The sequence below is a fragment of the Terrapene carolina genome, unplaced genomic scaffold (genome assembly GCF_002925995.2).
Source record: "Terrapene carolina triunguis isolate 2854851 unplaced genomic scaffold, T_m_triunguis-2.0 Scaffold22, whole genome shotgun sequence".
Lineage (NCBI taxonomy): Eukaryota > Metazoa > Chordata > Testudines > Emydidae > Terrapene > Terrapene triunguis.
This window is the reverse complement of record NW_020664373.1, coordinates 14,238,946-14,261,878: the sequence shown is the minus strand read 5'-3', so window position 1 is coordinate 14,261,878 and position 22,933 is coordinate 14,238,946. Positions and strand designations below refer to the sequence as shown.

At 41.3% G+C, this 22,933-nt stretch overlaps 1 protein-coding gene across 2 annotated transcripts in view; it reads right to left on the bottom strand.

Moving 5' to 3' along the window:
• Positions 1 to 22,933, bottom strand: part of LOC112105115 (connector enhancer of kinase suppressor of ras 2) — a 358,118-nt gene that overhangs the window by 216,747 nt on the left and 118,438 nt on the right. For both annotated transcript variants that reach the window (XM_024197779.3, XM_024197780.3), the window contains exon 5: positions 10,088 to 10,129. In XM_024197779.3, the coding sequence (XP_024053547.2) occupies positions 10,088 to 10,129 (42 nt within the window). The remainder of the gene's footprint in view (positions 1 to 10,087; positions 10,130 to 22,933) is intronic.

Sequence of the window (22,933 nt, the reverse complement as noted above, 5' to 3'; positions counted from 1 at the left end):
CATGTATCCTACACATCACTGACAGCATAGATAATGTTGGCTGGTAAACATCACTTTAAAAATTGCTGTGATATTCAAAATTTACTATCAATAAAGTAAGTTATTAGAATGTGATCTAATGTTTATACATAATTGATAACACATTCAAGTAGATACCTGTGCAATTGAGCACTCTGCCCACACTACAGCCCAAACTGTGATCTCACGGCCAAGGAACTAAGACAACATTCACTGGGATCTCAAAAACAAATCATGCTGTCAGAACTATAGCAGCTTTAATATTTCTGGTCTCATTAAAACAAATATAGGTCAGCATTATTCATGAAGAGCAAAACCACCATCTGAACTTTCCATGACTGTCCAACAATTAATGTCTAAAGCTAACTAAATATTAGATTGCCTAGCCAAACCAAAAATCTAATGAGTGTCACTGTTGTAGCATAACTAAACACTATGCTAAAGCATCCAAGTAATTTTTGTAACTGTGTACAATTACTCTATTTTTGTCATTCACACTTTGTTTCTCTCTGTAATGATATTTACTTTGGACTAAGTTTTTTGGAGTCATCTGGAACCAAACATAGGTACTGCCACACGAGATTGGACCAGAGATTCATCTAAACCAGCATCCAGTGTCTGACTGTAGCCAGCCCCAAATGCTTCAGAGGAAGGTGCAAGAAATCAGAAAGCGGTTGGTTTATGCCCTGAAGATTAAAGGTTTATATAGCTCTTATTTTTATCCTATTTAGTGAAACTGTAGATGTTCTCATTATTCCTTTTTTAAAAATTCCATCTAAAATATTGGTGGGAATTACATATTGTGGCAGTGAGTTCCACAGGCTAATTGGTATTTTCATCATTTGTCGATTTATTGCCTTTCAATTTAATTGAATGTCACCATGTTTTTGTATGACAGAAGAATTAACTTTTTCTCTCCACATATTTTTTGGCCTCATCCTTCCTCTTATGCACCTCTAAAACTTTCTCTGTTTTTCTAATCATTCATGGGATTCTTTCCATACCTCGAATCATTTTAGTCACCATTCTCTTGGTTTAACCTCCCCTCAAATTATTGCCTCATCTTCTTTCCACCCTTCTTCTCCACTCTCACTGAGCACACCATCTACACCAGGTATTTTATATTCCTCACCTTTAATCCCATTCTACGACATCTCAAATCTGGTTCCACTCCCTGCACTTCACTGAAACTGCTCTCATCGAGACATTCATCCTAGCCATATCAAAGGGCTTTCATCTTCACTCTCTTTAAACTTTGACATTGTCCACTATATTCTTCTCAAAATCCTATCATTCCTAGGCCTTCGTGACCCTGTCCTCTTCTGTTTTCTCCCCCAAGCTCTTGGATCACTCCCTCAAGGTCTTATTTGGTGGGTCTTTCTCCACAACTCTCCCTCTTCTAGTGGGGGCCCCTCAGGCCTCTGCCTTACCTCTTCTCTTCTCCTTTCACACACACACACACACACACACACACACACACTCTCAGAAATGTGATTTTGACTTCCCTCTTTGAAATGATGACTCTCAAATCTGTGAGTTTGCTGCAGACTTGTTTTCCTCCATCCATACTAAAATTTCAACCCCTCTCTGACGTCTTTTCATGGATGTCCAACTCAACCTGGCCAAAAGCAAGCTGCTGACCTTTCCCCAAAGCACCCCCTTCTTTCAATCTCACTGTATTATTGCAGAGAGCATCCTCATCATCCTATTACTCAAGCCCATAATTTCAGTTTTATTTTTTGACTCTTTTGCTCTCTCCTTTGACAAAACATCCAGGCTGTATTTATATCTCAACATGCCTTCCTGCACAACTTCAAGACCGATCCTTTCCTCTTTGCCCACGTTGCCAAAAATCTCAGCCAATCTCTGAACATCTTATTCCTTCACTACTTCAATCTCCACCTCTAAGGCCTCAATGCCTGCAACTCTGCCTCACTCAAAGCTATTCAAAGAGCTGCTGCTAAAATAATCTTCCTCACCCCTCTCTCAAAATCCCTCCATTGGCTTTCCCTTCTTCCATTTCATGAAGAACAAATTTCTCATGCTAACCATCAAAACCCTCCAAAGTTGAGCCCTGCCCTACCTGTGTTTTCTATTATCTTATTACAAAGCCAGCTTCCAGTCTGGTTTTACCTACTATGCCAGCTTCAATCACCTGCTTGTCTGCTTCTTCCACATGTACCTTCACTCTTTTCCCTATGCCATCCCTCATATGTGGTAATATCTCCTAAGGAAAATCCATAAAGTCTCTGCCTTCATCTGTCTCCTCAAATTCACCAGAAAGCATACAGAAAATTGCCATCTGATAACAGGTAAGTAGTTGGCAACTTGTGATCCCTGCTACTGATGGGATGAGAACCAAACACACTGATAGGATTCTTTGCATACGTTATATTTGTTACCTTGTGATCCCCACCGCCCTGCTTGACCTGCTTCATCTTGTCTTTTAGTCTGCAAGTTCTTTGGAACAGGTACTGCCATTTACTATATTTATACAATGCCTTAGTACAATGGGACTCTGACTCAGTTGATCTCTCTAAGCACTGCTGCAATATAAATGTTAAATAATATTTCTGCTACATCTTTCTTTTGAGAAAGGGTGACCACAGCTGAACTTCATGTTCCAGGTGAGGGCGTAACATAGATTTGAATAATAGCATTACGGTATTCATGTTATTTCTATATCATCCTTTGTACATTGTAACACTGTTTGCTTTTTCAACCCCTAATGAGCAGTGAGTAGGAAATTTCTTTAAATTGTCCACAATAACATCTAGGTCTTTTTCCTGAGTGGTTAAAGTTGGGTAAAACCCAGATGTATGTATGAGTTCAAATTATGCATGGAAATACACATTGAAAAGTATGTCAACAATTCCATTGTATCCAATTTGCCTATTCACCTAGCTTTGTTAGATTCCTCTGAAGTTTTTCCACAATCTTCTAGTCTGGACTATACTAAATAATGCTGTAGCACCTGTAAATATTGCCACCTCACTTTTCACCCTCTGTTTCAGACCATTGGTAAGCTCAATATATTTTCTTATTTTTATTTATACACGTACATATATACACATTCACACAAATACAGAGTATTATCTCTGTGTGTGTAAGAAAAAACAGTTACTAACTTTTCTCTAACTGTTGTTCTGCAAGATGTGTGGCACATGTCCATTCCAATGTAGGTGTGCATGCCCCAAGCATAGCTGCCAGAATTTTTTCCCTTAGTGGTATCTGTTGGGTCAGCTCCAGTGCACTCTGGTGCCACGCACACATAGTGCTGGTATAAAGGGACCTACCGGCCCGCACCCCTTCAGTTTCTTCTTACCAACTGACTCCAATAAGAGGGGACAGAGGGCAGGTCTTGGAAAGGACATGTGCAACACAGCTCAAAGAACAACAGTTACAGAAAGGTTACTAAGAGTTTTTTCATCTTCAAGTGCTTGCACATGTCCATTCCAATGTAGGCGACTCACAAACAGTTGTACAGGAGATGGGCTCGGAGTTCAAGTACAAGCTGACTGGAAGACTGCACGGCCAAAGCTGGCATTGTCTCTGGCCTGTTGGGTAATGCCATAGTGCGCTGAGAATTTGTGCACCCAGGACCAGGTTGCTGCCCTGCAGGTATCTTGAATAGGAACTTGCGCTAAGAAAGCAGCCGAAGATGCCCAAGATCTTGTGGAATGAGCAGTCAGGTTAGCCAGAGGAGGAACTCTCGTGAGTTTGTAACATGCCTGGATACATAATGTAATCCAAGATGGAATCCTCGGGGCAGAGATAGAGAGTCCCTTTATTCTCTCTGCTATCATTATAAATAGCTGAGGTGATCTGTGGAATGGTTTTGGGCCTTTGAATATAAAATGCCAAGGCCCATCTAACATCCAAGGAGTGTAGGCGCTGTTCCTCCCTATTCACATGCAGCTTAGGGCAGGATACTGGTAGAAAAATTGGTTGGCTGCAGTGGAATTGTGAGACTACTTTCGGGAGGAACTTTGGATGCAAGTGCAGCTGCACTTTATCTTTGAAGAAGATTGTATTTGTGGGTCCTGATGTGAAGGGTCAGCTCTCCGAAACCCTCCTGGCTGAAGTGATGGCCACTAAGAAGGCCACTTTCCAGAAGAGGTACAACAGCGAGCATGTTGCTAGAGGCTTGAAGGGTGTGCCTGTAAACTTTGACAGGATGAGGTTTAGGCACCAAGGAGGGATCGGCTCCTTTACCTGAAGGTACACTCACTCCAGGCCTTCTCACTCCAGGCCTTTGAGAAAACTGATTATCATATCGTGCGAAAAGACCGATCTTTTGCAATCTTAGGATGCAAAGCTGAAATGGCTGCCAGGTGGACTTTGATTGAGGAGAAGGCCAGACCTTGCTGTTTCAAGAGCAGAAGGTACTCCAAAATAAGTTGCAATGAGGACTGTGCAAGAGGAACGCCGCACTGGAAAGACCAGGTGGAGAATCGTTTCCAGTTTGCTAGATAAGTCATCCTGGTGGAGGGTTTTCTACTGCCTATTAAAATTCTACGGACCTGCTGTGAGCAAGCTTGCTCTTCAGGATTCAGCCACGGAGATTTCAGGCCGTCAGATGAAGAGAGCTGAGGTTCACATGGAGCAGCCAACTATGGTCTTGGGAGATCAAGTCCCAATATAGCAGAAGCCGGATTGGGATCTCCACTGAAAGGCTTGACAGGGTGGTGAACCAGTGCTGTCTGGGCCATGCCAAGGCTATGAGGATGACCCATGCTCAGTCCTCCTTGATCTTCAGCAGAACTTTGTGTATCAATTGACTGGGGGGAAAGGCATAATACAGGTGAGTTGACCATGCTAACAGGAAGGTGTCCATAGGAGAGCCCAGGCTGCGGCCCTGCAGGAAGCAAAACTGATGGCATTTTCTGTTGCCATGGGTAGCAATGAGGTCTATAAGGGGAGTCCCCCACCTTTGGAAGATGTCCCTTGCAATGTCCGGTCGAAGCGACCACTTGTGGTGAGTGGAGAAGGACCTGCTGAGGCGATCCGTGAGTTGGTTCTGTGCTCCTGGCAGGTAAGATGTTTCTAGATAAATTGAGTGTGTGATGCAGAACTCCCACAGCCAGACTGCCTCCTGACATAAGGAGGAAGAACGCATTCTGCCCTGCCTGTTGATGTAATAAATGGCGGTTGTATTGTCCATGAGAACTGAAACCGTCTTGTCTGTAATGTGGGGTGGACCACCCTGAGTTCCCTGATATTGACCACAGACCTGGAGTCCTGAGGGGCCTTAAGTGGGCTCCCCAACCCAATGCCTAGGCATCAGAGACCAAGGACACCAACAGTTGGGGCCTTGAAAAAGGTACTCCTGCACAAACTGTGCTTTGGTTCACCAGTCAGCGAATCAAGGACCTGGTGGTGTTGCAAGGGTGAATATACTGTGGCCAGCCACTCCTAGAGAGGACTGACACATAGCCTTGTGTGTTGCACCACATATGTGCATGATGCCATGTGGCCCAGAAGGCTCAAGCATATCCAGACTGTGGTGGCCAGATGTGTCTAAAGGGAACTTATGTTCGAGACTGAGTGAAAACAATCCTCTAGAAGTAAGGTCTTACCCGTACAGAGTCAAGAACCACCCCATGAACTCTATCCTTTGTACAGGAAGAAGGGTGGATTTCTGATAGTCTGTTAGTAGACCTAAGGCCCAAAAGGTCAATCGGATGAGATGGATGTTGGATTCCAACTGATTAGCCAGTTGTCAAGATATGGGAATATATGAACTCCTTTTCTCCTGAGGAAAGTCACTACTACTGCCAGACATTTGGTGAAGATCCATGGGACGGCAGACAGGCCAAACGAGAGAACTGAGAACTGGTTCACAACAAATCTTAGGAACCTTCTATGGCTTAGAAAAATCGATATGTGGAAGTATGCATCCTTTAGATCAAGGGCGGCATACCAATCCCATGGACTGAGCAAAGGTATGATAGAAGCCAAGGAGACATACTTCAAGCTCTTGTGATAGTGGTTGAAATCAGGCTGGTCTAGGATCGGTCTGAGACGCCCCACCTCAGCTTTTGGAATTAGGAAGTAACGGGAATAAAATCCCTTTCCTCTTAGATGATGTGGAACCTCTTCCATGGCTCCCACCCGAAGGAGGGATTGGACTTTTTGTTCCAATAGTTGCTTGTGAGAAGGGTCCCTGAAGGAGGACGGGGGGTGGAGAGCTGGTGGGTGGATAAAAATTGAAGGGTCCAAGGTAATGTGGGTTCAGGCATTGAGGAAATGGCAGAGTTGGTTGGAAAAGGGGTAACTAGGGTAACTAGGTCCAGAACTGAAGGGATTGAGATGTCGTACTTGAGCGTTTTGTAAAAACAAGTGCTTCAAGCTGCCCGAGGGCCTGGGGGAGATTGTGTCAGCCCTGAGGAGGAGGTTGGTGGATGGGGTCTATGCCTGAAACCTTTGTTCTTCCTCTTCCACTGGTCTTGCCTGGCAGGCTGCGTGAAACAGCGTTCTATCTGTTGAGGCCTGTAGTGTTTTCTGGACACTGCCTATGTATAAAACCCAGAGATTTTAGGGTCGCCCTGGAGTCCTTAAGTGCGTGGAGTTTGGCGTCCATTTGCTCTGAAAAGAGGGAGGGCCCTTCAAATGGGAGATCCTGGAAGGTTTGCTATACCTGCTGAGGAAATCCCGAAGACTGTAACCAGGAGCTTCTGCGCATGTTAACAGCCATGGCCATCTATCTGGTCACAGAACTGGCAGCATCCAAGGCTACCTGCAGGGAGACTCAGGCTAATGTCTTCCCTCTTCAACTAATGAAGAGAACTCCTGTCTGGCGTCTTGGGGGAGCATGTTCTTAAAATTTTACATCTTAAAACCATAGAGACCTAGCAAAGCTTGCTAGTTTGCTATTCGGAGATGTAGCCCATCTGTCTAACAGGTTTTTCGACCTATTACAAAGGTTTCAGACATAGACCCCATCCACCAACCTCCTCCTCAGGGCTGACACAATCTGCCCAGGCCCTTGGACAGCTTGAAGCGCTCGTTTTTACAAAACGCTCAAGTATGCCATCTCAATCCCTTCAGTTCTGGATCTAGTTACCCAGTTACCCCTTTTCCAAACCTATCCAACAAGTCCAGCTTTTGGGGGAACTTTGCCTTGGGTACGGGGCCCACTTGACCTTGACAGTCCCTCTCATTGACGGCCACCACCACTAGGGACCCTGGACGAGAGAGTGAAAACTGAAATTCATACCCTTTGGCTAGTGTGCAGTATTTGCGCTCTGCCCTTTTAGCCGTAGGAGGAAGGGAAGCAGGGGTCGGCCAGAGTCCATGATCGTCTCATTAAGGGGTAGAGCCACACTTGAGGGACCTGCTGCTGACAAAATGTCCAGTAAACCATGTGTCATCTCTTTGAGCATTTTGGCTCGGATACCCAAGTTCAAGACCACCCACTTCAATTAGTCCTGGTAGGTCTTGTGGTCATCTTGAGGTGAGGACACATCAGTATCCATCACTGCCTCATCTGGGGATGAGGAGGAAGAGGCTAAGGCTGGTTGAGGGTCCTCCGCCTCTTCCTCTGTTTCGAACGAGACCTGTGGGACCGCCTCTTGAGGTTCAGCACCAGAATCCAGGTTGGGGGTCTCGCGACATAGTACCGGAGGTGCCCTACTTTCCGAGGCCACAGCATACGAACACCTTGAAACGGCACCCTGGCCCAGGGAAAACCCCCCGAGGTTCCAAAAAGGCCATTGCATGGGTGCTGGTCCCCACGGTCCCAGAGGCCAAGTGTTCAGAGGCAACACCAGGGTAGGAACAGAGCAGGAAGTAGTGCTGGCTATCCTGATGGTGGTGAGAGTAGGGTCCCTCTTCGGACTCCAATGATGAAGACGAGCTGCACCTGGGAGACCAAGGCGGTGCCAACCCTCTTGGTGCCAGCAAACGGCGCCATGGAGAGGTCCAAGCTAAGGCTACCATAAGGGTGGCCGTAAGCTGGGGAACGTCTCTCTGCCGCTCATAGGTACTGGCGGTGCCGAGTCCTGAATCTCCGGGGACCCCGGGACTGGGAGAGTGAGTAGGTCTCAAGCAGCCACAAATGCCTCTGGAGTTGACAGTACCGCAAACTGACTGGTACGCTGTCTGCTGGAGGATGGCACTTCCCATGCCGGAGTTAGCGGAGCCTATGAGGATACCGAGGCTGGCAGAGGTGCCTGCTGTAGTGCAGGAGAGGGAGAGCAGCCCGACACGGATCTCCTTTTGACACTGGGGAACGACTCTTCTCCTGGTGCTTACAGTGCTTCTTCTTAGGGCATCAGGTAGGAGGATCAGTGCCAGGACTCTCGACCGGTGGGAGGAGCATTCCACACCAAAGCTGAAGTGTTTGGTGCTGAGTCTGAACCTGGCTCCGATGCTGGTCTTATGGCTGCCTCCCGGAGGAAGACCTTCAACCTCGCCTCCCGGTCTTTCCTGGTGCGGGGTCTGAAGTCCCTGCAGATCTGGCAACAGTCTTTCCAATGAGCTTCCCCTAGGCACCTGAGACAGTTTGAGTGCGGGTTGCTCAAGGGCATTGACTTGCCACAGGAAGCGCAGATCTTGAAGCCTGGTGACCGAGACATACCCTCGCACCAGGGAGTGGACAAGCCTCTCCAACCAAGGGTAGAGGCGTCCAAAACTCACTAACTACTAAAACTACTACTCACTCATGAGAAAGAGAAGAAAAACCAGTGGGAGAAATTGCCTGAGCAATGAGGGAAGTTCCAGCAACTGTCACAAGCGGTAAGAAGGAACTGAAGGGGCACGGGGTCAGCAGGGCCCTTCATACTGGTGCAATGAGTGTGCGGCACCAGAGGTATCCGATGGATACCACTAAGGAAAAATAATCCAGCAACTGTGCTCAGGGCACGCACACACCTACATTGGAATGGACATGTGCAAGCACTCGAAGAAGAACAGTTCCAACATGCAGCATTTCAACATTTTGCCAAGGCTGCACCATTAAAAACTTCATTATTTAAATGCTTGTAGAGATCAGTCAGTCAAAGATGACAAAGTCAGGCTTACTACAAATGCTAATACTTTTTGTCCCATAGGGGAAAAATGTCAGTGCAACTGAAGAATTCAAGGAGACTTTTTTGTTCTGCAGTTATTGTAAAATCAAAAGTGTCAGCAGCCTAAAGAATTGCGCTTGCTAGGCATTTGATTTGGGAGCATTAAAAAAAATATTTATAGAAAATCTTCTGTAAAGCTTCATATCCAACGAAGTAGAAATGAAGATAATTTACTTGAGTAGCATAAAGAATAGGTATGAAAGTCTATCTGACCAGTGAAATAAAAAGTACATTGTAAATTAAACCAATTAATTACTTGCTCTCAGGAACAGCACTATTTGTGGCTGACTTTAGAAACATGGTAAGTATTAACTCAATACCTACCAAAATACAGTCAGTCTGACAAGCAATTAAATATCTTATATTAGGGTTCCACGTTCATTGACTCAATAATTTCCAGAAAAACTTTGCTCACATTTTTTGTCTCCTCACCCCTCCATTGAGCAGCCCTTCAAACACAAAGTCAGACGTATTATCAACAGCAATAAAGATTATGCAAGTGGAACTTAGTAAGCATTTCTGCTAATGACACATGAGCCAGGAGGAGTAGGTTCATTCTCCCATAGTTTTATTAGGTCTGCAGTGGTAACAGGAGTAAAAAGTAGTATAAACTTTAAACTTTTTCATTGAAATAAACAGATGTTACTGTGTATGCCTAGAGAGCAGATTTGTTGAGTCAAATGTCATTTTTACATAGCCATTTCTGTGACCATAACCACATTTTAATATCTGTTGCCTATCAGCAGAGATGGGCCCAAATCAGAGTTTGAATTGAGATGCAAGCTTCTCTAACATGAGGAGTATTCAGATCCAGCATCCTGCTTCAGGCATATCTCTATTTGCTAATGATTCCCCATGTTGCTGGTTATTAAAAATGATGCAACGTGCCCAAATTAGTTCACTCTCACCACAGACACTACTGCTAGGAAAAGAAAAGATAAAGTCATAGGTGTTACACAGTAGAGATGTGTGTTTATAGAAATCCAAGGACTACTCACCACATGAAGAATTTTATTCTCTGTTTCATATACTGTACAATCCTGAAAAGAGAAAGTAGAAGAGGAACATTAAGTCACTAAGTAAAACATCTTTTGGAAAATTGCTTTTTTTAGGGTTAATTATACTGAAAAATTTATAGAGAAAACCCCATTTCAGTGTCCCAACTATGATGAAAGGATTTATGTAACCCAAATAGAGATAGTAGAATAAGAAGGAAATCCTGAGTAGCAAAGACTTATACATCTGGTTCTCCACCTTATTTTTGTTGAAATCCCACAAAATGGATTTTATTCCCCTCTCCCTAATATCCTTTTGTGCCATGCCCTACTACAGTCATGGCTGGCTGGCGTCTCTTTCTCCTCATCCATCTCTCTTTCCTCCTCCTTTCTCATGTTATCCTTACTTTCCCTTAATAAAATCTTATTTCCTTTGTATCACGGAAACATCTCCCACCCACCAAAAACCAAAATGTAACCCAGCAAACATTTCACTCAATTTAAAATAGGTGTGAGAGGCTAAAACATTTCCCTAGTTCAGAAAGCAAGTGTCCCTCCCATTCCCATCTGATCAAGGAAATAGGGAGAGGAAGTTGAATTATCCACAATACATTGAGTTGAATCATCATGTTTATGTAGCACTCCAGAGAGAGGGGGCAAAGTTTAAAGAAGAGAAAAGGTGAGTTGACTCATCACCCATGGATTTGGGGACATGGAGAATGAAGAAGAAAAGTGAGTTAGACTGTTACACACACACAGCGCACTAGGGGTTGTACACGATCATTTTGCTAAGAACAAAAATGAGAAAGCATGGAAAGGTAGAGGATACAGGATTCAGGGGTTGGATTAGGGACAGAAATCCTGGCGGATACAGAGACAAGGAAATACAGGGAAATGAGAAGCAAAGAGGAAGAATATTTTTCTGCATATGAAATAAAATGTATGCTGTTGAAAGCATTACTCCAGTTTCAGATGGAGCCTTTAATCTCTACCGTAATATAAATAATAATTCAAAAAATGATGCTTATATTTTAAGTCTTACATTTCTTAAATGTTTTTCCAATAGCAATAGCACAGAGAATACAAGATCAATTTTTGGCAGATATACAAGTGTGGGCAATTCTAAGCCATGAAACATTTCTGGTGCTTATCGTGGAAAAAAAAAAAAACACCCCAAACTAACCTGTTCTTAAGTTTCACATGAACCAGCCCCAGTGTAGAACCAGCAGGTTAAGCTGGGAGCACTTTCCTCATAGTGGCTGTTTGTATTGGAAAGGCATTGCTAATAATCTAGCCAAATGAAAATCTAACAATTATACGCAGACATCAATGAAGCATCAGCATTCTTATCTGCAAAAGACACGTTTCACTTTTAAATGTGAGAGGGCAAATAACATTGTCGATTTGGATATATTTATGTTTTGCAGGAATCATTTTGCAAAAATAGCAATGAGAAACTGCAAAACATTTTAGCAACATTTAAAAATCCAAGTGTCGCTGAGCAGATAGTAAACTATTCATATTACAAATTAAACTACTACAAATCAAGTAGTCAGTTTAAAGGGAACACAATCTAATCAGTTATCTACTCTGGAGAAAAGGCTATTTTTCTTTATGTGCATGAATTACATAATACTGAAAACAAATAAAACAGTTCAAAATGAGTGTACTTAAACCATAATAATTAAAATATTTTTTCTTCACATAACTAAAACATGATTGACTATATAGCAAATATTTTAATAGCCCAGAGGAAAAACTATTAAATTGTGGGTAAATAATATAAGTCATTTATGATGAAATATCTATAGATATTTTAAGTAGAAGTGCTAAATTACACAATAATTTGCTCTGATATCACTTTTTAAACCATTTAAAAACACACATACAAAAGAGAAAACTAAATAATGTATAAAATAATGGATTTATGTGGGCTTTGGGTTACAAAGTTTGTCAGCTGTTGCCCCTTCCATTTCATCCCAAAATGAATCAATCAGAAACTTTGTATCTAGGTGGTCATTGAGAAGCAGTGCTTTTGGTATTGGCAATTCTGCATGAGAGACAACTAGCACATCCACAATATGCCCAAACCAGAAAAAAAATTATATTTAAAAAAAAGCAATATTGTTTATTACAAACAACAGAAGACTAGCAAGGGTCAATATCATTGCCACTCTGTAATGTAATAGTTAAATAAACATTAGAAGAAACCATATGTCCTGAGCTTGGAATCCAAAGAAAGGGGAGCAAACTGTCTAGTTCTGACAGACCAATAACTACAATGCTAGAAATTGAAAACCAACTGGGAAATTCTTAGAATTAGTTTTCTAGATCTGAACAGAATAACATGGCCAAATGGACTTATACTCACTGCCAGTCATACATGTATGATGAATGGTCTCACCAGCCCAAGCTTTACTGTAATCCTGAAACTCCCCCAAAAGACACGTCAAAGCTGAAAAAGCAAATAAAATCAAAAGGCTGTATCTCAAGGCTTGTCTATATACAAACACTTACGCTATGTCTGCACTGTACCACAGTTCGGACAATGGGGCTGTGAATAGCAGTGAGCACCAAAGTGCTGCATTGTAACTCCCCTGTGTGGAAACTGTGGGCGTGACCCAAAAGGTTTCTAGTTTGCATTGATGTAGTCCGGTTTGAAAGGAGCATGAGAAAGGGCACTAATTAGGGTGACCAGACAGCAAGTGTGAAAAATCGGGACGGGGGGTGTGGAGCCTATATAAGAAAAAGACCCCAAAATCGGGACTGTCCCTATAAAATTGGGACATCTGGTCACCGTAGCACTAATGGGTGATGCTGAAAGAGATCAGGTGATGGTCAGAGATGGGGGACTCTGCGAGAGAGAACGCACATGTGCAGCGTTTGGTGAAGACCATGTCAAGTTAACAGCCTTTTTGGTGAATGGAAGAGTTGAACAAGGGCTGCAGGTCAAACGTAGAGGTCGGAGTGAGGAGACGTGCAGCTAAGAAAACAGATGTGTCATCTGAAGAAGTGAGGTTCTTACCCACGAAAGCTTATGCTCCCAATACTTCTGTTAGTCTTAAAGGTGCCACAGGACCCTCTGTTGCTTTTTACAGATGTGTCATCAACATGGAAGCTGAAGAGACTGAAGTTAAGTGTAGGAGATGATGAGGAAGAGGAAGAGAGTGACAGGAGTCCAAGTCAGAAAGGAAGGCTGATGGGGTAGGAAGTAGATGCACAGTAGATGACAGAAACATGGAGGGAGAGAGGAGAGGAAAGTTGGATATACTATTGTTCAAAAGAAGAAAGCTGGGAGGGGGAAGAAGGAAGAGTTGGAAGCAGTAGGAACAAGAGAGCAGATGCCCAGCACCCCGACCACAGTCTGATCCAGGGCAGGGAGAATGAGAAAAAAAGAGGCCTCCAAGAGAGGACAGCTGCAGAGCCAGTGACACCGAAGGATCTATTTTCTCTCTGAGATCCAGGAGTGGGAGAGGGCAAGGCAGGAACAGTTTGTGGATGGCTGTGATCTTTTTTAGAGATGGAGTGAGTGTTCCAAAGAGAGCAAGAGAAGGGAAGGTGGGGGCAGCAAGAGGTTGGGAAGAGTGGCATGAGAGGGGCAGAGATGCTGGAAGGGGCAGCTGAAGGAAGTGAAGATGTTGGGTGGAAGGGAGGGGCCAGGGTTAGGGGAAAATGTCGCCAGAGATGAGAAGCTGGTGGATGTGGCATTTCCTAATAATTCCTAATAATAAGTCAGTGAAACTTGGCAGGGATGCAAGTGCCCATGAATGCTAGCAGATCCTAATGCAGGATCAAGGTCTTGGGTTCATCCAATCTAAATCCCTGCCTCGTATCATGTTTCATTTTATTGTTTCTAACTATCCCTGTAAATAAGTATTTGACTTTCTTGAATATCTCCAACAATAATTTCACAACACTCCTAACTTAGTGAATTTTTTCCTAATATTTAAGCTAAATTGCTTCTGCTACAGTTTCAGTCTATTACTTTGTGTTCTATCCTCACCAACTATCAGAATAATTAATGCCAGTCATCTTTATGACATCCCTTTATAGAGAAGGAAATATTGGCCACTTATTATGGAGACTCTTACAATTTGCAAGTACAGCTTTTCATACCCATTTCATTTAACAGTTTAATACACTTGAGAACTGAAAAGTTTTGCTAACTGCACAATCAGCACCTAATTAGTGTTTTAATACCACACCACCCACAGCTAGAGAACCTTTTTTCCCTTCACACCTAGAGAGTTAGCCCCTGTCCCACTGCTGAAAATTCCCCTCAAAAAAAAAAATCCCCTATTCAATTAGGATATTTGAATATTGCAATTAAGTTGGCGAACAGCTCATGTACAAATTGAAGTTAAACTTTTTTTTCTCTTTAGAAAAGCTAGTATACATATAAACTGTCACCCACAGCCAAGCTGTACTCCCACAAGAGATCATAATTAGTTACCATTTCTGTGAAACAATAGCACGATTACTCTTCTAAGCAGAATACACACCAACAGAAAGATTTTTTTTGCTCTACACATTAATGCTCTGCACTCCAAAATTTTCTTAATGGACAAATTTTAACTGAACCTAGGCTATTTGACCTTAGCTTGACCCTATTAGTACCATTTCAACTGAAACAGCTAAACAAGGTTGACGGTTACTACAAATGGATGAATACTGCAATATGCGTAAAGCATATACTACACATATTGTATGTACCCGAAAACCAAAAAGGTTTCTTTAGTCTATGTGATGGGCCAGATCCCCACCTAGTAAAATCGGGCATAAGCTAGTGCACACTGATTTACACCTGCCAAGGATCTGGCCCCATATTTATAGTTCAGAAAATCCAGCAAAGGGTTTGTCTCAGAAACAGTACATATCCCATCATTAGGCACCAAAATGAAAAGCAGTGATGAAATTAATTATCATCTTCAGGCTCCAGTGGTGTCTCCCTCCAGACCTTCCACAAACAGCAGGAACAGCAAGAATGAACTCGATAGAAGCAGCTGGGAGCAGGCTAAGTATTCACAACATGAAAGGAAAAGATAAGACTCAAGATAGAGGAAAGGATTACACATGCAGAAGAGGTTACAATGCAACAAAACAAAACAAGCCTATGGAAAGGTAGAGTTAGTTAACTTTAGATTTTAATATAATTAAAAATATAAATGAAAATATAATTTTAATATAATTAAAAAAGCTTGGTAAACTTCAGTACTAAAGCTCTCATATACTGCACCCCTCATATTCCCCATAAACATTCTTCTGCATTCTGTCTATTAAGATAGTAAGGTCTTTATGACAGAATGAAACTCATCTGCAAAGTGCCTAGCTTGCTTTGGGTATTACATACACAATAGAGAGTTTAAAGAGAAAGTGAATCTACCAAAATTAGATATACTGTATTTGACAGCAATGGACCAAGTAAAAAGCACTGACATATACCACAAATAGATAGATAGATAGATATATACACACACACACACACACACACACACACACACACACACACACAGAGAGAGAGAGAGAGAGAGAGAGCGCAGCTTAGAGGTAGAGTCTATTAGAGTCTTGTCATGACTCTTTCAGGGCATCCCAAGTAATTACTTGGAGATTTATGTCCAATAGCTCAAACTTTCCCTGTTAAAGTTCAGCAGACCAGAGACAGCACATGCCCCAGCTTTTTCTTTTATAGCTGAAACAGGCTGGCAAGTGTTTTGAGCACAGCATGTGTCCAAAGATTCCTCATTGTTGAGCCCACAACGACCCACTCCTTGAGATTCTATTTCCTATGCATACACAAGTAATCCAGCTATATTGATTTACATAAAGCAATTATCGGTCATTCATTATAACAGGGATAGATAAGCTGAAGACAATATTCATTTGATTCATGCAGTATATACACATTTTGTGAATACACAACCAAATGCTAAATACAGACCTTTGATCTAATGACAATTGAGTATAGTTGCATTTAACGGGGCTTTGGAGCGGAGCCTGGAGCTGGAGCGCGGAGCAGCTCCGGAGCAGTGGAGCTGCAAGTTTTTGCCATGAGTTGGAGCATAGCCGGAGCACAGCTCCAAAGCCCTGGTTGCATATTTAAGGTAATTAGAGTTACAGGATACAGACAGACAAATATACACACAGCATCTTCCTTGATTTCTTATCAACACAAATGAACGGGCCTACTCTATTAACCCCTTTTAACATCTCTTTCATACCCCCCCCAAGTGAATTGTCCTGATTCCAATTGCAATGCCACTTGACAAACCTCTAAGGTTCATACACAGGTTACTTGGCCTGCTGATCCTAACCTGACTGCTGGTTTGCCAGCATCACATATGCATTTATCGTAGTTTCCATTTTCCTCCCCATCACTAACTTTTATGATCCAATATGTTTCTAACGTCGTCTTCTCTCTCCCATGGTGTCTCTAATTCTCCTGTTTATTATTTCCCTGTTATTTTTTCAAAGAAGTGGAAAACAGAACTGCAGCAGCATCTTTTTACTCTCTTGTCCACTCCTTTGAATCACAGCTTGCTGTAAATCATCTCACAATGAAGTGATGCGATTTTACAGAACCACCAGCTCAAATAATATCCCGTGGCTCTAACATGCCATAGGAACAACACTCTTACAATTCCACTGAATTAACAGAGGGCAACGTTCAACAAAAAAATCAAAGTTCCACAGCTAGGATGTTGCATAGGCTAGTGGAATCCAGATTTAGTAGCTAATAATATTCTTTTTATCAAATTGATCAATATACTATGGACTCCTCCCTTTGACTACATCTCCCAAGCCTCCAAATGTATCAATACATGGAAGTTGGCCAGGACAGATTACATAAACTGTTAATGAATGGATTGGACGTACACCTAGGGCTCAATCCTGCAAGGTGCTGAGCACTGTGGCCCTGATCCAGCAAAGCAGTTTTGCGCATGCTTCACTTTAAATGTGAGTAGTCCCAGAGACTTCAGTGGGACTACTCATTTAAAGTTAAGCAGATGAAGTACTTTGTTGAATCTGTGCCAGAATGCTCAGCACCTAGCCTACAAGAGAACAATTACATCAATACATGGAAACATTACCCGACAGGCTGAAAATAACTTGGACCCATGTACCAATACCAAAAAATGTGCACTCAAGGGAACCTTATGGAAAAGAATAAGATGAGTCTGGATTTCTGTGCCCACTTGAAACAGATGTATTTTATATAGTATTATATACCAAGTTGGCAACCTGCTGAAATTGTCTGTCATGGGCTTCACTTCTCTGAGTGCCTATGGGCTATGATCTTGTGTCACCATATTGTCATTGCTTTTATTCTTTCTATCACAGTTTCAGGATATTCCTCACCCCCAGGTTCCACCCCAGGAGTGCCCAATCAGGTCTCAGGCCTCCAGCTGTCACCCATCTCTGGGCAGGAACCCTTATACCAGTCCCTTCTTGACAGTTTTTTTTTTTTTTTAAGGCTGCGCACCTCCCTGCCTTACACTGGGATATCCTCAGCAATCCAATCTGCCTAAAGGCCAGTCCCTGTGCATTGCTTTCTCTCCGAGGGCTATGTTCCAGTGTATTCCCAGTAATTACGAGTTACCACACAGTTCCTTTTAAGCAAGCACATTTACTATTAAAAGCATCATAGATAAAACATAATAAAAACAACAACAAGATTTAAGCAAATAATAAATGTTCCAGGAGTCACTCATCAGTCTTATGGATCTTAATAGGCAAAAGTCTTTCCGACCCTTTCGCAAAGATTGGGGCCTCCCTTGGACAGAACGCCCTGTCGGTTTGTTGGATCATAAAGAAACCAGAAGCCTGTGTAAACCCAGCCATTTAAATCAGAAGCCCTTTCTTTGTCTGTTGGTCTCTAGAAAACCCAGCTTGAATAGTATCTGAAGCCACCCCAGGGGTGGCATCTCTCTAGAGTTGTTTAGTCTCAGTGACTAGACTTAATCAGCCCCCCCCCCCTTCTTTTTTAGTTCCTGTAGGAGATGTGATAACTCTCCCCCACGCAGTAGAACACAATCATATGTGAACATTCATATATTGAATACAATGTCCCCCAAAGGTACTGGATGGGGTTGCAATATCTCTCACATCACATTCGCTGGGCACTTGCTGCATTATCATCAGTTTGGCAGTTGCAAGTACTTGTGAACCCTATGATTTTATTCCCATAAGTGTAAAATTGTGCTAATTAGAAAATAAGATGCAGTCACTTACAAACAGTTATGGGATACCAGAAATGATAAAAACACACAAGTAAATAATAAGCTTTCATTTGTTAATTGCAAAAATAAATACAATTAAATTAAATTAAAATTCCAGACGCATTACTCACTCTTAGATGAGGGAGTGCAAGAGGCAATAACCACTTCTCACATTTGAAGAAGGACTGTGTATATTCCTGGCCATCAGACTCCCTTATTCATTAATGTATTTAGTTCTTCCTGCAATACCATTTGTGTGAGAGGAAAATTTACAGATGGAGATCTGAGAAACAGATAGATTAAATGATTTGCCAGAAACAGAATCCAGGTCTCCTTATTTATTCCTAGTCTAGTGAGTTAATCATAAAATCTTTCATTCCTCTCCACTTCTTAGGGCCATGTGAAGTCAGGGTTGTCCAACCAGGCTGCATGGCACTAGGGAGGTAGAATAAACTGGAATAGAGAGTTGCAGAGCATAAGAATTCATCTATGAGAGGTCTCATCCCAAAGGCAGCTCTTGAATTAACTGTATTTCAGCTTCTTCACCACTGGTTTCTTTGCTTTCTTTCACAGCCTTCCAGAGTTTGCACAACTAAGGCACCCATGTATATATATCTTTTATTATGTGAGATTTTCAGTCACTGAAAAACACACGAGGTTATGAACATAATTCAAGAATAGTGATCAAGTCACTTGGGAAATACAAATGTCCTTCACGAGCAATTCAATCTACGCTCAACAGTTAGTCATATGAAAGCAGCAACTAAAGTTTGTTTACTGCTTAAAAACGGTTGGTTGATAAAACTGCTTTTGCTTTTTGTTTAAAAGTCATATCAGATGTTCTAAACTAGATTACTATAACTCCGCCTCCCCTCTAAACAAAAACTAATGATTAATGACAAGAGGGATCAAGATGGTCAGGGACACAACCCCACGCTCCCGGTGTCCCTAAATCACCAATGGTCAGAAGCTGGGCCTGGATGACAGAGTATGGATCATTCAAAATTGATTTGCTCTGTTCATTCTCTCTGAAGCGTCTGGCCCTGATCACTTTCCGAGTTAGGATACTGAGTTACATGGACCATTGATCTGACCTAGTATGATTGTTCTTGTGTTTTAAAATGATCCCTTCAAGACTAAAAGTAAAGAAAAAACTAGCCACAGAAACATTATAAATTATTTTATTCTGTATGAACTCTATCACTGTAACTTTAATAATTACAGGGGATTAAAATGAGTGTTGGGGGGGGGGGGTAAAAATTTATTTAAAAAAAAAAAAAGCACCAAATGATTCAAGGTGATACTGCAGCCAATCTACATCATCAGTAAATCAGAGCAATTATTGCAATAAACACATGCACGTCAGCAGAAGATGAAAAGTTTATTTTCCTGTCTTTCCTTATATCACCTCCAAACAAATAATAACTGGGAGAAGGTTAGTAAACTTTTACAGAACAATGAAATCTTCAATTAAAGTAGAAGGTTTTGAAATGCCTTAATACTGTGTTTTCTTTCTGTAACTGTTCAGTACCTATTCTGCAAACCTGGCTTTTTACAGTATATTATAAAATCTCTCCAAAAATTCTATAATAGTTTAAAAACCTTACCTAAGCAAATATGTTAAAAGTGCAAATAATCATTTCTTTGAACTTGTTAAGTTCACGTGTCTACTATCAATAAATATATTGCCCTAGATGAGGAGAGTGTACATGTCATTATACCCATTTTGTATGGGGAAGGAGGGGAGATCAAGAAATGGATATAGAATTACTCCCACGTTACTTTTACAAATAACACAAGGCAAGTGAGATCTGACAGATTAAATTATTTAATGTTCATTTAATTATACCCAGAAGCAGTTCTTTGGGCCCTTCTGCTCCTCTAGTTACAAAGTCTATTATTCATGAGATTTTACAGGAATGAATAGTGACAATCCTTGCTGTATCTATGGAATATTTATATACTCACCTAAATATATAAGTATATAGAGAAATCTCCATGAAGTAAAATGAAATGAATCTAACAAGCTATTTGTCTCTCACACAATTCTAAATTATACAATAACAAATAGACATCAATGTAGTTCTTTTCAGAAAAGAGACTCTAAACATGGGTTCTATTTTTATTTTCCCTTAATGATTTCCAGACTAAGTGTTTTCAATTTACAAATAAAATATACTTTTTCTAACTATCTGTCTTGCCCACACAATCTGGAATACAAATATCTAGCTGGGTCTTTTCCTTCTCATGCATCACCTCAAATACTAATGGTTCCATGGGTCTAATTAGTCTTTTCATTATACCTGTGAAAATCCCATTGCGTTCACGCCATCAGGGGCTCGTTCACCTGCACATCTACCAATCTGATATATGCCATCATGTGCCAGCAATGCCTCTCTGCAATGTACATTGGCCAAACCGGACAATCTCTACGCGAAAGAATAAATGGACACAAATCTCACATCAGGAATCATAACATTCAAAAACCAGTAGGAGAACACTTCAGCCTCTCTGGTCACTCAGTAACAGACTTAAAGGCAGCAATTTTGCAACTGAAAAGCTTCAAAAACAGACTCCAATGAGAAACTGCTGAACTAGAATTAATTTGCAAACTAGATACCATTAACTTGGGCTTGAATAGAGACTGAGAGTGGCTGGGTTATTACACAAATTGAATTTATTTCCCCATGTTAAATATCCTCACACCTTCTTGTCAACTGTCTGGAATGGGCCATCTTGATTATCACTACAAAAGTTTTTTTTCTCCTGCTGATAATAGCTCATCTTAATTAATTAGCCTCTTAGAGTTGGTATGGCAACTTCTACCTTTTCATGTTCTCTGTATGTATATATACATCTTCTTACTATATGTTCCATTCTATGCATCTGATGAAGTGGGCTGTAGCCCACGAAAGCTTATGCTCAAATAAATTTGTTAGTCTCTAAGGTGCCACAAGTACTCCTGTTCTTTTTGTAATTGTACTTGCAATCAGTGTTTAGCATACAATTCTCTTGCTGATGTACAAAGAATAGACCCAGTCTCTCTTTCTCAGCTGTTTGCTCTGTTGTGCTGTAAGAAGTTAAAAGGTCATACAAATCTGCACTTAACACTAGCAGTATCTTCTGTAGGGGCCTCTGGTCAGGAGTAACATCCAAGCCTCTTTGCCCCCTAATGATCCATTATGGGACGGGCTTCATTTAGCTCTTCTAAAATCCTATATACCTATGGAGCATCACAGCTTTTTTCTCCTCCAAATCTCAACTAAGAGAGTCTTCCTCAACAAGATCCAGGCACATGCCACCTTTGGAGTTTCTTCTTAGTCATTGTCGCATTCGTTTCAAAGTAGGTGTGTCATTCATCCCACTCCTCAGGTAAACATTTTCAGGTTGCTTTGATTTCTCTATCTGTGTCCTCTCCATCTGTTCCCCTCTCACCAAAGTATTTAGACAGGTGCCCCAACCCAGGTAATAAAGCAGCCAATCTTTCATGCAATGTCGGTTGTCTATTTGCCAATTCCATTCAGGACTGAACTTGAGGCTTTTGATAAAAATCTCTAGGTTCTAATTTTTCTTGCATGCTCTTTACAATTTACTTCTTCAGAAGTTCATTTGAAGGTATATCACACAATTAACAGTTAGTCCTTCCTGCACCTGCCCTCACTTACTTCATCCCCAATGCAATTGCCTTTGGGTTACGCACATCATTTTGGAATGCTAATTAACCTCCTTTTAAAATGTCTACTATATCTAGTCTAATGTTATACTTTGGAATCAGCTCTTTAAAGAGACATTCACCTAATATTTCAGTAACTTCATTTTAAGATTTCTTCTAAGAAGAAATTACTGACATGCTAAAGTTGATCTGTCACAGGAACCATCACTTTAAAGAGCAACATACAAAAGCTTTTCAGATAAGGGAAACATCTCATAAGTGAAATCAAAATATCCATAAGTAAATATTGAAAGGAATGATTTTTCATAAATGCTGATGCTGGTTTAAGTCTGTTCACACTGATGGCAACCAAAGTTTGCTCCCATTGACTTAAGTTGTAGAATTAGGCCACTGTTGAGCACTTTTGAAAAACTCACCTTAAACTCAATGAAAAATACGATTGTAATAAACAAATAAATAGAAATAAGAAGAATTAAAGTGACCTGTAGTGCCAAATAATTTATATGACTCTCTCGTTTGTCAATGTAACCAGTGACTGGAATAAAGCTAATTAATCCTTTTAACTCCTTTGCTTCTAAAGTTGGTTAGAACTGTAATTGAACTCTTTATTAGTAGGATTTCCAGCAGTAAGATGGTCTGTCTGTCAGTATTGCTACTCAGTTAGCAAAAATAAATATGATTAACTTGTTCTTGTAAATGCTTAAAATGTTACCCTCTGCTTCTTCATCAATCAGCACTGCAGTAGCCAAAAGAATGTTGTTTTGGCCTCAAAATTATTCTTATCCAGGAAGTTCATTTAGGGCTTGACCCTGCACCCATATTTCAATGGAACTTAGTTCCGTTTAAAACAATATTTACGTAGAGCATTAGTTGTGAAGGTAACTCCTAAGAAGTTAGTTAGTAACATGTAAAATTAGACTGTTCATGAGACCACGAATCAGGGATTTAATTGGAATCTTT